This window comes from Nannobrachium achirus, assembly GCF_963921795.1.
Source record: "Nannobrachium achirus genome assembly, chromosome: 20".
NCBI lineage: Eukaryota > Metazoa > Chordata > Actinopteri > Myctophiformes > Myctophidae > Nannobrachium > Nannobrachium achirus.
In genome coordinates, this window is record NC_137827.1 from 2795989 (window position 1) to 2811788 (window position 15800).

General features: G+C 43.6%; 1 protein-coding gene across 1 annotated transcript in view; it reads left to right on the forward strand.

Moving 5' to 3' along the window:
* The first annotated feature begins 888 nt into the window (after positions 1-888).
* jkamp (jnk1/mapk8 associated membrane protein) overlaps positions 889-15800 on the forward strand; it is a 28976-nt gene continuing 14064 nt past the window's right edge. Inside the window, exons 1-4 of the mRNA XM_080750688.1 lie at positions 889-1045; positions 2727-2809; positions 6303-6457; positions 10531-10737. Coding sequence (XP_080606814.1) covers positions 1042-1045; positions 2727-2809; positions 6303-6457; positions 10531-10737 — 449 coding nt within the window. The 5' untranslated portion in view covers positions 889-1041. The remainder of the gene's footprint in view (positions 1046-2726; positions 2810-6302; positions 6458-10530; positions 10738-15800) is intronic.

The window sequence follows — 15800 nt, forward strand, 5'->3', positions numbered from 1 at the left end:
AGAAAATGTGACTTTAAACTTTAGTTCATCAAGTGATTAGGCACTCCAAGATACAGTATAGGCTTTAGTTTTATGGCTGTTTCATTGTAAAATGTTAATAACAAACTAATATTAATGCATAATAGCATGTTGTCAGACAGGGTTCAAGTGGTTATGGTTACTAGATGAATCTATTTAGATGATAATAACCTTTAAACTTCTTATACTTACAGATTGATTGATGATCAGTGGAAGGTGTTTACATGTGAAATAAAAACAATCCCACATTGATCTGTGCAGCTTCTCTCCATTAAACTCCTCCAGGCCAACAGAGTTTACAGTTTCCATAGCAACCAACACACTGCTGAAAATGCGATTCTCGTCTGTTTTGGCCGCACCAACTACCCGTAGCGTAACGCCACGAATAGAAGCGCATAGAAATGTAATTTTATGTCAGAAAAAGATTCTGTAAACATTTTATTATCTAAAGGTATTACAATTTTGCCATTCCATGCCTTTACCAATATATATTTATATATTTTTAATACAACAACAAAACAATTTACTACTGACAATATTAGAAAGCAGCGAATTTATTTTAGATTTAATATTATTTTAAAGCTATGCCCAATTTGTGCTTCGTCGTGCGAAGGTGTCGGGTGACGAAAACAGCCGATCTACAAGCTCACAACGCGTCGCGGACGCGACGCGTTGTGAGCTTGTAGATCTGCTGTTTTTTTTTTTCTGAGCGCCAAAGTCCCGCGAGAGTGGGCTGTACCACGTGACGCTGCGGAACGTGAACGAGATCCAAAATGGCGGCGTAAACAGAGCACAGCGCTGAACCAAGACCTCGTTGGTTTAAAAGTGATTTTTATCAGATTTGCAAGGCTTTCCGCGGGGTAAATATCACAGCGCACGTGTTCTATAGATCTGAGAAATGATATTCGTTCATTTAAACAACAGAGTTTTGTTTTAAACGCGTTTATTTTAAATTAATCTGTGTGTGTGTGTAGTTCTCAACCCGTCCTGCAGGAGGCGGTGTGTTCATTCAGTGTAAATATCATGGGTGAGTTGATTTATTTATTTATCTGATAATTCTGCTGTTTACTTTTATATTAAACATTAAGATGTTTTATCACTTATTTATTGTAGGTTAACGTGTTGTTCTGTCAACAGCTGTAATACTGTAGCTCTCTGGCTAATGGCTAGCAGTGTGTCTGTTTGGATCCATTGGTTGTGAACGTGAATCAGTGTTAGCATGATGCTAATCATGGTGCTTTGCTAAACGTAGCTTTTTGTTTATTGAATTTATTCTTGTGGAATTAAAATGTTAAAATGAGCATCATGATGGTCGGGTAGGACACTGTATATGATATTATGTACTTCAGTTGCACTTCAGTACAGCAGTTTTACTAGATTACATTAGAATCTGTCATAGATATATAATATGATTCTAATGTAACACAGTTGCTTACACAGGATTCCAAGGTTTATTATTATAATGTATTTAAACAGCAGTGTTTGTGTGTTCACACACTAGATACACATCATAGGTGAACTGTTTAACTATGCTGTATATCCAAAAAATTACAAAAACATATATTTTCATTCATAGTTATTAAACTAGATCTGAGCAAGGAGGAGGATACACTGTCCTCCTGCCCGTTTACACCCTGTGTGTGTGCGCGTGTGCGTGTGTGCGTGCATGCGTGAGTGTGTTGCTGCATTGCATGTATTGTGTGTGTGTGTGTGTGTGCTTTGGGGTTGTGTGTGTAAAGTCAAAGCCACAGGTCATTGGACAGGAAAGGCTGTGATAAATGATGCTGGTCTTTAATGCCTGGCTTTCAGCACCAGGTCCAGGTGTCTGGGGCCTCTTTGACCGTAAACTGAATACCTGAGAAACTGTTGGGTGTTTTAGGGGTTTACTCCTCACCTGTGTTGACTGATTGTTGTTAACACATTTTAATTTAATCGTTCTTTGGTTGTTTCTTAGCTCTCGACAATGTTGACATCATTGTAAATGAGGGTCTCCCTATGAATTTCATATGAATGTTGAATGAATGAATGTCATGTGGAGGAGTGGAATATTACAGTAACTAAAGGTTCTGAAATGGCTGATCTACAAGCTTGTAGATCGACTATTTCTGCTCCACAACAATGCTATCACCACCACTACTAAATGATCATTATGTTTTTGTGATGTTTCTCCACTAATATAATCATAAGGCTGTGCTGCTAAACCAGTATTAATCTTTTCTGCAGATTTAGTCTTAGTCTTTTGAATAAAACACCATTTAGTCTTAGTCATGTTTTAGTCTTCTGAAATTGTTTTAGTCTAGTCTAGTCTTAGTCCACTAAATATCAAAACATTTTAGTCTTAGTCTTTTGGGATTAGTGTTAGACGTTTCTTCTACTGTCTGTTAGAAAAAGATTAAGAATCTACAAACGTATTTTAGTCTTTTAGTCTTAGGGTCGATTCATACTTCACTTTTAGAGCCTAATTTATTTAATTACGGCTCTGTCTATGATATGGAGTCATTCAGAGGATTGGGGGGGGGGCGTCATGAATTCGGCTCTGGATGACGCAATATCGTAGTTTAGACAGCACCGAACCGAAATAAATTAGGCTTTAAAAGTGGAGTATGAATCGACAACATTAACTCCATGCTAAACTAAGTGTTTCCCTTATGCTTTAGCTGTAGCGATGACCTGTCCTAAACTATCTGTTCTCTTGTCTTATGGTCTAGCGGTAGCGATGAGCTCCACCTGTCCAGGGCTGTACTGTGGCAGAGTGATGATCAACGGAACCATAGACGGATCACAATGTGGGGTGAGTAGAACACGTTTACATTAAGGCACCGGCTACACCAATATGGATCTGTTTCTAATGGCACATTTTGTTGTGCGATTGGGGCTGGCAGCCACACAAAGATTGAGATTTCGGCCGCTAAACCGGATCTTTTTGTAACCGGATTGGGTTCATCTAATAGGGATGTGATCAGGACTGGTTCTCCATGTGGAGTGAAGGGTGTAGGTTTTGTTACTGCTGGTTTTCTCTGGAGTCCAAACTCGTTTATTGGATTTAGATTTCCTCAGTATGCAGAGATCTCTTTATCGTCTGATAAAGTGAGACTAAAGTGAGCCGCAAATTTCAACACTAGATTTCTTTTAATATTAGTTAAATCTAGGGTTGCAATACCTTTTGTTAATACAATTACATAGCAAAAAAATAAAAACTTTTTGGATGCTTTGGCTGTCAATGGGAGATATTGCAACCCTAGATTCAACAGTTTAAAAAATAATCTAGTGTTGAAATTTGCGGCTAATGTGAGACCAGGAAGGTTTCTTTCATTTTGTTGTCAGTATTAAAGGGATAGTTCACCCCTAAAATGCAAAATGACTCTTTTTTTTTTTATCCCCTATCGATTACTCCATGGAGAGTTTTTGTCGAAAATAATTTGAGGAGACTTTTTTTGTCTCCATAGGGAACCACTGCTGTTTATCAAATTATTGGCTTAAGAATGCGACAAAAAACTATATTGCGACAAAATATATATCTATGAATTCAAGTCTCCATGGGGTGAGTAATCTATTACTACTATTTGGGTAAAGTGTTTCATTCATTCACACATAAACACATCTACAGACCAAAAGGCCTCACCTATCATTGCCGTTGGGACTGAAGTTCTGTGTGGGCTGAGGAGCCAATCACGAATAGCAGATCTACAAGCTCACAGTAGAAGAAAATAGAGCAGGGGTCGCTGGGTTTGGTGTGCTTAAAGCTGTTTCTCCCCAGAGCTTTGGGAAAAGAGAACAGACTGGAGGAGGGAAACGGGAGCAACAGAAAATAACTTTTTATCCTGCATTAAAATAGCAACGCTGACACAGCATTCTGCCTCTGTGTGTCACTGCTTCTGGCTGTCTGGCTTCTCTACACCTCCATCTCTCTCTCTCTCTCTCTCTCTCTCTCTCTGTCTCTCTCTCTCTGTAGAGCAGATGAAACAGTATACCACTGTTTTGACCAGTGCTATAGATTGGTTCCCTTAATTAACACATTGACCGCCATTTTAACATACCTCCGTACTCCCACCTGCCATTCGTCTCCATAGACTTCCATGTAATTGGGTGTGCACGGATCATGCACACCCATGCCTAGATAATGCACCACGTGTGTCCACATTGCTCACAGCTTTCAAACAAAAAAATCTGAATGGAAATCCGTTCAGGCATTCATGAGATAACAGCCACTATGTTTAACAAAGATGGCTGCCAAAATGGCTGCCATGCTTGAAAGATGGGGTTGCTATGGGGGTTAAACATGCAATTTCGCGATTGCTATCATGCCTACTCCATTTTTGGGGGTCAAAATTTTTTTTGAAAAAAAAAAAGATTTTGATTTCTTTTTTTTTTTTTAATTCTTGGGACTATCGGGCCTGGCGGGGAAAGACATTGGAATAATCTCGGGACTATCGGGCCTGGCAGGGAATGAGTTAAAGCACTCAGTGACTTCACTTGTTGATATCTGTTGGGGAGTTTTTTTTTCTAAACAGATGTTTATTTTTGGTTTTAGCTATGGGAAAAAGAACAAGAAAAAGGGTAGATTCTAGATTGGTTAACTTCCTGTTTGGACAGGCAAAGCTAGCAATATACCTAACCAGAAAAGAAAAAAATGATGGATGGCATGGCACAGGTGTGACTGTTTACTAGCTATTAAGAACTTAGTCAAAGCGTGAGTACTTTAAAATGGAAGACTTGGATGTGTTTAAAAATATTTGGGACTATGAATGTTTTATCTTTAATGTGAATGAAATGGGAATCAATGTTGTTGATGTGTTGCTCTAAATTATTTGTTGTGGTTTTAGAGTGAGGGCTGTGATCGACTGATTAATGTAGTAACCAATTTTGTGAATAAAGGAGATGTTAAAAGTCAAAAAAGTCTCTCTCTCTCTCTCTCTCTCTCTCTCTCTCTCTCTCTCTCTCTCTCTCTCTCTCTCTCTCTCTCTCACAGTCAGTAGGCTATCGCCTCGAAAATATAGCAAAGGTTAAGACTTCAGATTCGTCTCTCCTGCTGTGCTGCTAAAATGTGGAACGCCCTACCGAAGGCTTTAAAGGAGTGTAAATTCCTACTTTCCTTTAAACTGCTCTGAAAAGCCACATTCAGGCGGCTGCCACTCCAAACTGGTAACATTAAACTTAGCCAGACCTCGACTCCCCCTGACCCTTCTATTGTAAATACCACCATATATCTTAGTTTTTCACAACATTCTTTTTCTTTTTTCTGCATATTACTGTGTTCTATTTGTCATTCAATGTTATATGAGTTAAAAAAAAAAAGGATCTCAATGTAAACAAGCCATGTGCTTTCTTGGTCATATCCTTACGATACCTCGTTTCGATACTCTGGAACGCACCCCTGGCCGGTCGCATCTGTAACAGTTGGGCTACTGAGAGTTTAATGACTGCTTTAGTAGGCTACACTCGTTACTGTGGAAAATAGCCGACAATAGCCTATAATGTTTATTATTATGATGATTATCCAACGTCTATACTCTCTGCTCCACCACACTGTGTGATCATCATCATCACCATGTAGGCCACACAGCAGTGTAGACCTACATACCATGTAGGCCTACATACCATGTAGGCCACACAGCAACAGACATAAATATACAATTACCGACCCCAATCCCAGTATGTCTAGGGTGCCAAGCTGAGGGCCACAGCATTGCAGGGGGCGACGGTGGCGTTCCCACTACTCCAGCGACAGTTTTCGTCGTTGTAGAAAATGTCCAAAACTGTTTGTTTTGAATTTATCGTTTTAAAAAAATGATATAAACGAGTGAAAACAGCCGATCTCCGCGAGGCGTTGTGTGCTTGTAGATCTGCTGTTTTCACTACTTTTCTGCGACGGCCTTGTATGATTTGCGAAAGAACATACAAATTTGGAGATACGAGATTTCCACCCGACTACGACGATGATATACTAGTGTTGTTGCTGCTCTTATAGGGTGTGCCAAATGTAGTTCTAAGAGCGGCCATTTCTTGGGTAAACAAAGCCTTACACAGGTGTTCTGATTGGAGTAAAGTATTAGTTCTATGCAATCAAACAATTGAAACGCCTGTGTTTTGTCCCAAAAGATGGCCGCTAAGGACTACAATAACGTGACGTAGCCGCTGGCACACACTATACCACCATTATTACTGGGGTTGGTGTGGGCCAGACAGTAGCCCCCCGCGGGCCGCCTATTGGGGAACCCTACCATACAGTGTAACAGTGTACAGAAGCGTACCTGTAACAGAGTATTTCTCCCCCTCCCACTCAGGTGTGTCCGCGGGGGGAGCGCAGCAACCTGCAGAAGGTGTGTGAGCGCTGCACAGAGACCCCAGACCTCTACGACTGGCTCTACCTGGGCTTCATGGCCATGCTGCCTCTGGTGCTGCACTGGTTCTTCATAGAGTGGTACTCTGGGAAGAAGAGGTTAGAGCGCACGCACACACACACACGCACGCACGCACGCACGAACGAACGCACGCACGCACGCACGCACGCACGCACGCACACACTGGTTCTTCATAGAGTGGTACTCTGGGAAGAAGAGGTTAGAGCACGCGCACACACGCACACACACACACACACACACACACACACACACACGCGCACGCACGCACGCACGCACGCACGCACGCACGCACGCACGCACGCACGCACGCACGCACACACACACTGGTTCTTCATAGAGTGGTACTCTGGGAAGAAGAGGTTAGAGCACACGCACACACACACACGCACGCGCACGCACGCACACACACACACACACACACACACACACACACACACACACACACTGGTTCTTCATAGAGTGGTACTCTGGGAAGAAGAGGTTAGAGCACACACACACACACACACACACACACACACACACACACACACACTTGAATACTTTTATTTGGATCTAACAATTATTAGCATGCCAGATCCAAACATTTTTGAAGAGGGCTTCAAATGATGTCAAAACCAGACGCAGTGTGCAGTATGTTTAACATACAGAATAATAATGTGGAATGCAATGATTATATTCTATCTAAGAAAATGTCCACTCAAGGATAGACAAAGCATCGCCTCTTCCAGATAGAGAGACTGCAGATCGCTGCAGAGACTGAGCAGTTCTTGGCCAGTCTTTAGAGAGACTCCTGATCGTTGCAGAGACTGAGCAGTTCTTGGCCAGTCTTTAGAGAGACTGCCGATCGCTGCAGAGACTGAGCAGTTCTTGGCCAGTCTTTTTGCAGCAATCTTCTGCAGTCCTCCGAGTTGCAGTCCACGGAGCACAAGTCTGTGGACAACAGGACAACATGCCCCAGACCTCCAAACACCAGCACAATGAACTGGCAATTATAACCAAGTGACTTGATGCGCTCTACCAAAGGGCTGATATTTCATAAGTTTGGATATGAAGCAAGTGTCCATATACAGATGGAAAGAACAACCTATTTCAAAGATGACAACTGATTTACTTGTTTCGTGAATGAAAATAATATCTGGAGCATTTGGAATATTACAAAACATATTGTCATCGGTGGAATTGTGTTCAAACCAGTCTAAATTAGCCTCGGAAACCCAGGCTTATTTTGGCGATCGGAAGAAAAATAATCCTGGGCAAGCGGCAAGCCCCCCTATAACTGTGCTGGTTCATGATATTTAAATTGTATTAAATAAATGTAGCCGTTCAGATATCTTATTTTAGATCAGTATTGTTCATGTGAACTGGTTTGTTTAGGATTATCCATTATAATGATAAAAACGCCATGATTTATCACTGGTTTTCCACCGCGGATCACTTCCTCATTTACTCAAAGAGGACAGCAGCAGTAGTCATGTCACCCTCCACGTCATTTCGAGACGTCGGAGGACCCGGCGAGATCTGCCGGGCAGCATAGAATGTGCCGCGTTAGGTTAGACTAGTCTAAATTAACAGTGCTGTGCAAATACATGTGAGATGTTATGTCCTGTACCTCTCTGATGTCACTAGAGATTAGATCCACCAGCCCATCATGCCTGGCAATGTACAGTCCTCTGTAAAAGCTGCAGCCGTTGAGGATATGAGCCACTGTCTCTTTATTACTTGGGGTTGGATGTGTATGGAGGATACAGTGTGGTTCATGTTGAGATGGGTACCAGGTTGCCAGGTTGTATTTAGTGGGTAGAACCTGTAAGCGGGCCTTGACGGTGAATATGAGAATGTCCTCTCCAATGGTGGTGTTTGAGAGGATGGAATGTGACAAAGAGTGATCAGCTTTCCTTGCAGGCTTAAGCTAGTCCAATGCTGGGCACTCTGAGATCGCTTCATTCTCAGTATTGAGGCTCTCGCAGTTTTGACGGACAGCTCTTGTTTGCGCACCGTCATCCAGCGCGTAGGTCGCGAATCGCCCACTTGAGCTGTAATCCAGAGCGGTGACATTTAGGTCATTTAGGTCTATCCAGTCGGAGCGTACACTGAACCCCGGGGATCTGATGTCCAGTTTTCCATTTTCTTTTATTTTAAATCCGAGAAATTGCGAGTCATTCTCCTCCGCGGGTGGTATTTTGCGTCGCCGCAGGTGCATGAGGAGAGACTGTCGGTCCATTTCTCTAACACAGGGATGCCCACGCTTTTTTGACTTGAGATCTACTTTTAAAATGACCAGCTCAACATGATCTACCCACCCAAAACACTTTACCTGAGGGGGCTTTGGAATAGCGGCAAGTCAAACACACTTAAATAGTAGGGGAAATAGTGAAGAAAAAAGTATTCTACCCATTCTGTATGGAAGTGGTAGGTTTTCGGGTGTAATGCTACTAACTCTCGAAAACAAAGCATTGCATTGGGGGTTTGCCTACTTTAGAAGCCACAAAGGGAGATGACACACCCTTCTTGATGTCAATAGATCAAGTTTCATTATAGCTTATATATTTTTAGGGCTAAAAGGTAGATCACGATCTACCTTTTGGGCAGCCCTGCTCTAACAGTTGTGTCATCGCTGTTGAGCATGTTGAGGAGGTGGTGGCTTCTGGTGGCCGTGTAGATCCATTCAATATTCTGCACACCCAGTCCTCCCTCCCCGCGGAGGGAGGACACACACATGCACACGCACACACACTTACTTTATTTATTCATGTCCACATAAGGGAGAAACATACAGGGACACAAATATTATCGAGGCAGCAAGAATACATTCACTAAATCATGGCATACGTTTTCATATGGAGGCGGCTGTAGCTCAGGAGGTAGAGTGGGTTGGCCAATGATCCATGGGTCGGCGGTTCAAATCCCAGCTTCTCCTGTCTAGTGTGTCCTTGGGCAAGACACTGAACCCCAAGTTGCTCCCGGTGAGCAGGTTGGTGCCTTGCATGGTTTCCACCGCCACCGGTGTATGAATGTATGTGTGAATGGGTGAATGTAATGCACATTGTAAAGCGCTTTGGATAAAAGCGCTATATAAATGCACCATTTACCATTTACCATGATACAACAGCATGTCACTCAGTGCTCTATGGGTATCAGTAACGGCATCTCCACCATATAGTAATATGTGGCGGCTGCCAATTATGGCAGACACAGCACAATACTTTTTGGGCATACCATGTTGTTGAAACCCTCTAACGAACAGTCTATGGGTATGTCCTATAGGCTGCCAGATATAAAAACAACACACACACACACACACACACACACACACACACACACACACACACACACACACACACACACACACACACACACACACACACACACACACACACACACCCCATCCAGACGCACTGAAAGCCTTTCACAAAGACAGCAGAGGCTGTGTTTAAGGTGACACAGCTAATGGGTAGATGTAGGAGCTGTAATGTCCACACATCCATCACAGACTGCCAGCTTGGTCATTCATTAGAGAGCTTTTAATGCGTGGGTTAGTGTGAGTGGTTTCCTATTGTGTGGAACACACTGAGACTGAAGTACACAGTTAATGTGTTGCCACATTTTAAAAGCATTCGTCTATGGTTTCCCTGATGTACAAGCTCACAACGCGTTGCATCCGTGCCACGTTGTGAGCTTGCAGATCGGCTCTTCTCCAGACGCGTAAACTTGCAGGATGTAAAAACCTTTGTAATTTTTGCTTTCATAATTGAAGCCACGGTGTCGGGCTGCAGCGATTCGGTCGGACGTTGATTCGTGCGGTAAATAGGCCCGATCCCAGCTCTAAGTGGAGTACACAACAAGCCCTCAGAATGTCCCTCCACTCTGGTCACATAACATGACACTGTCTCTTGTCTCGGGAGAGTGTTTTCTGCTGGTGATTCAGTCAGTGTGTATGAAAGGGTGCGTTCGTAAATGCTCCCCGTTTGTGGTTAGGGGTTATGGTTAGGTTTAGGCATAGTTTTACTGAGGTTAGGGTTCGGATTAGGGTTAGGTTTAGGCACTCATTACACTGAGCACACACCCGGTGCGCATTTCCGAACGCACCCCCTTTGATACACTCGGACTGAAACACCAGCAGAAAACACCATCCCCTCTTGTCTCCTCACAGCTCCAGTGCTCTACTCCAGCACATCACAGCCATGCTGGAGTGCGGTGCGGCGGCCGTGGTGACGCTGCTCATCAGCGAGCCTCTGGGACAGCTGAGCATCCGCTCCTGTCGCGTCCACATGCTGTCTGACTGGTACACCATGCTGTACAACCCCAGTCCTGACTACGTTACTACACTACACTGTACCCAGGAGGCTGTTTACCCTCTGTAAGTATAATATACTGGTACACCATGCTGTACAACCCTAGTCCTGACTACGTTACTACACTACACTGTACCCAGGAGGCTGTTTACCCTCTGTAAGTATAATATACTGGTACACCATGCTGTACAACCCTAGTCCTGACTACGTTACTACACTACACTGTACCCAGGAGGCTGTTTACCCTCTGTAAGTATAATATACTGGTACACCATGCTGTACAACCCCAGTCCTGACTACGTTACTACACTACACTGTACCCAGGAGGCTGTTTACCCTCTGTAAGTATAATATACTGGTACACCATGCTGTACAACCCTAGTCCTGACTACGTTACTACACTACACTGTACCCAGGAGGCTGTTTACCCTCTGTAAGTATAATATACTGGTACACCATGCTGTACAACCCTAGTCCTGACTACGTTACTACACTACACTGTACCCAGGAGGCTGTTTACCCTCTGTAAGTATAATATACTGGTACACCATGCTGTACAACCCCAGTCCTGACTACGTTACTACACTACACTGTACCCAGGAGGCTGTCTATCCTCTGTAAGTATAATATACTGGTACACCATGCTGTACAACCCCAGTCCTGACTACGTTACTACACTACACTGTACCCAGGAGGCTGTGTACCCTCTGTAAGTATAATATACTGGTACACCATGCTGTACAACCCTAGTCCTGACTACGTTACTACACTACACTGTACCCAGGAGGCTGTTTACCCTCTGTAAGTATAATATACTGGTACACCATGCTGTACAACCCTAGTCCTGACTACGTTACTACACTACACTGTACCCAGGAGGCTGTTTACCCTCTGTAAGTATAATATACTGGTACACCATGCTGTACAACCCCAGTCCTGACTACGTTACCACCTTACACTGTAACCAGGAGGCTGTTTACCCTCTGTAAGTATAATATACTGGTACACCATGCTGTACAACCCCAGTCCTGACTACGTTACCACCTTACACTGTACCCAGGAGGCTGTTTACCCTCTGTAAGTATAATATACTGGTACACCATGCTGTACAACCCTAGTCCTGACTACGTTACTACACTACACTGTACCCAGGAGGCTGTTTACCCTCTGTAAGTATAATATACTGGTACACCATGCTGTACAACCCTAGTCCTGACTACGTTACTACACTACACTGTACCCAGGAGGCTGTTTACCCTCTGTAAGTATAATATACTGGTACACCATGCTGTACAACCCCAGTCCTGACTACGTTACTACACTACACTGTACCCAGGAGGCTGTTTACCCTCTGTAAGTATAATATACTGGTACACCATGCTGTACAACCCTAGTCCTGACTACGTTACTACACTACACTGTACCCAGGAGGCTGTTTACCCTCTGTAAGTATAATATACTGGTACACCATGCTGTACAACCCCAGTCCTGACTACGTTACCACACTACACTGTACCCAGGAGGCTGTTTACCCTCTGTAAGTATAATATACTGGTACACCATGCTGTACAACCCCAGTCCTGACTACGTTACTACACTACACTGTACCCAGGAGGCTGTTTACCCTCTGTAAGTATAATATACTGGTACACCATGCTGTACAACCCTAGTCCTGACTACGTTACCACCTTACACTGTACCCAGGAGGCTGTTTACCCTCTGTAAGTATAATATACTGGTACACCATGCTGTACAACCCTAGTCCTGACTACGTTACTACACTACACTGTACCCAGGAGGCTGTTTACCCTCTGTAAGTATAATATACTGGTACACCATGCTGTACAACCCTAGTCCTGACTACGTTACTACACTACACTGTACCCAGGAGGCTGTTTACCCTCTGTAAGTATAATATACTGGTACACCATGCTGTACAACCCCAGTCCTGACTACGTTACCACACTACACTGTACCCAGGAGGCTGTTTACCCTCTGTAAGTATAATATACTGGTACACCATGCTGTACAACCCCAGTCCTGACTACGTTACTACACTACACTGTACCCAGGAGGCTGTTTACCCTCTGTAAGTATAATATACTGGTACACCATGCTGTACAACCCTAGTCCTGACTACGTTACCACCTTACACTGTACCCAGGAGGCTGTTTACCCTCTGTAAGTATAATATACTGGTACACCATGCTGTACAACCCTAGTCCTGACTACGTTACCACCTTACACTGTACCCAGGAGGCTGTTTACCCTCTGTAAGTATAATATACTGGTACACCATGCTGTACAACCCTAGTCCTGACTACGTTACCACACTACACTGTACCCAGGAGGCTGTTTACCCTCTGTAAGTATAATATACTGGTACACCATGCTGTACAACCCTAGTCCTGACTACGTTACCACCTTACACTGTACCCAGGAGGCTGTTTACCCTCTGTAAGTATAATATACTGGTACACCATGCTGTACAACCCTAGTCCTGACTACGTTACCACCTTACACTGTACCCAGGAGGCTGTTTACCCTCTGTAAGTATAATATACTGGTACACCATGCTGTACAACCCTAGTCCTGACTACGTTACCACCTTACACTGTACCCAGGAGGCTGTTTACCCTCTGTAAGTATAATATACTGGTACACCATGCTGTACAACCCTAGTCCTGACTACGTTACCACACTACACTGTACCCAGGAGGCTGTTTACCCTCTGTAAGTATAATATACTGGTACACCATGCTGTACAACCCTAGTCCTGACTACGTTACCACCTTACACTGTACCCAGGAGGCTGTTTACCCTCTGTAAGTATAATATACTGGTACACCATGCTGTACAACCCTAGTCCTGACTACGTTACCACCTTACACTGTACCCAGGAGGCTGTTTACCCTCTGTAAGTATAATATACTGGTACACCATGCTGTACAACCCTAGTCCTGACTACGTTACTACACTACACTGTACCCAGGAGGCTGTTTACCCTCTGTAAGTATAATATACTGGTACACCATGATGTACAACCCTAGTCCTGACTACGTTACTACACTACACTGTACCCAGGAGGCTGTTTACCCTCTGTAAGTATAATATACTGGTACACCATGATGTGTACCCTCTGTAAGTATAATATACTGGTACACCATGATGTGTACCCTCTGTAAGTATAATATACTGGTACACCATGATGTGTACCCTCTGTAAGTATAATATACTGGTACACCATGATGTGTACCCTCTGTAAGTATAATATACTGGTACACCATGATGTGTACCCTCTGTAAGTATAATATACTGGTACACCATGCTGTACAACCCCAGTCCTGACTACGTTACTACACTACACTGTACCCAGGAGGCTGTTTACCCTCTGTAAGTATAATATACTGGTACACCATGCTGTACAACCCCAGTCCTGACTACGTTACTACACTACACTGTACCCAGGAGGCTGTTTACCCTCTGTAAGTATAATATACTGGTACACCATGATGTACAACCCTAGTCCTGACTACGTTACTACACTACACTGTACCCAGGAGGCTGTTTACCCTCTGTAAGTATAATATACTGGTACACCATGATGTGTACCCTCTGTAAGTATAATATACTGGTACACCATGATGTGTACCCTCTGTAAGTATAATATACTGGTACACCATGATGTGTACCCTCTGTAAGTATAATATACTGGTACACCATGATGTGTACCCTCTGTAAGTATAATATACTGGTACACCATGATGTGTACCCTCTGTAAGTATAATATACTGGTACACCATGCTGTACAACCCTAGTCCTGACTACGTTACTACCTTACACTGTACCCAGGAGGCTGTTTACCCTCTGTAAGTATAATATACTGGTACACCATGCTGTACAACCCTAGTCCTGACTATGTTACTACACTACACTGTACCCAGGAGGCTGTTTACCCTCTGTAAGTATAATATACTGGTACACCATGCTGTACAACCCTAGTCCTGACTACGTTACCACCCTACACTGTACCCAGGAGGCTGTTTACCCTCTGTAAGTATAATATACTGGTACACCATGATGTGTACCCTCTGTAAGTATAATATACTGGTACACCATGATGTGTACCCTCTGTAAGTATAATATACTGGTACACCATGATGTGTACCCTCTGTAAGTATAATATACTGGTACACCATGCTGTACAACCCTAGTCCTGACTACGTTACTACCTTACACTGTACCCAGGAGGCTGTTTACCCTCTGTAAGTATAATATACTGGTACACCATGCTGTACAACCCCAGTCCTGACTACGTTACTACACTACACTGTACCCAGGAGGCTGTTTACCCTCTGTAAGTATAATATACTGGTACACCATGCTGTACAACCCTAGTCCTGACTACGTTACCACCTTACACTGTACCCAGGAGGCTGTTTACCCTCTGTAAGTATAATATACTGGTACACCATGCTGTACAACCCTAGTCCTGACTACGTTACTACACTACACTGTACCCAGGAGGCTGTCTACCCTCTGTAAGTATAATATACTGGTACACCATGCTGTACAACCCTAGTCCTGACTACGTTACCACCTTACACTGTACCCAGGAGGCTGTTTACCCTCTGTAAGTATAATATACTGGTACACCATGCTGTACAACCCCAGTCCTGACTACGTTACTACACTACACTGTACCCAGGAGGCTGTCTACCCTCTGTAAGTATAATATACTGGTACACCATGCTGTACAACCCTAGTCCTGACTACGTTACTACACTACACTGTACCCAGGAGGCTGTTTACCCTCTGTAAGTATAATATACTGGTACACCATGCTGTACAACCCTAGTCCTGACTACGTTACCACACTACACTGTACCCAGGAGGCTGTTTACCCTCTGTAAGTATAATATACTGGTACACCATGCTGTACAACCCTAGTCCTGACTACGTTACTACACTACACTGTACCCAGGAGGCTGTTTACCCTCTGTAAGTATAATATACTGGTACACCATGCTGTACAACCCCAGTCCTGACTACGTTACCACACTACACTGTACCCAGGAGGCTGTTTACCCTCTGTAAGTATAATATACTGGTACACCATGCTGTACAA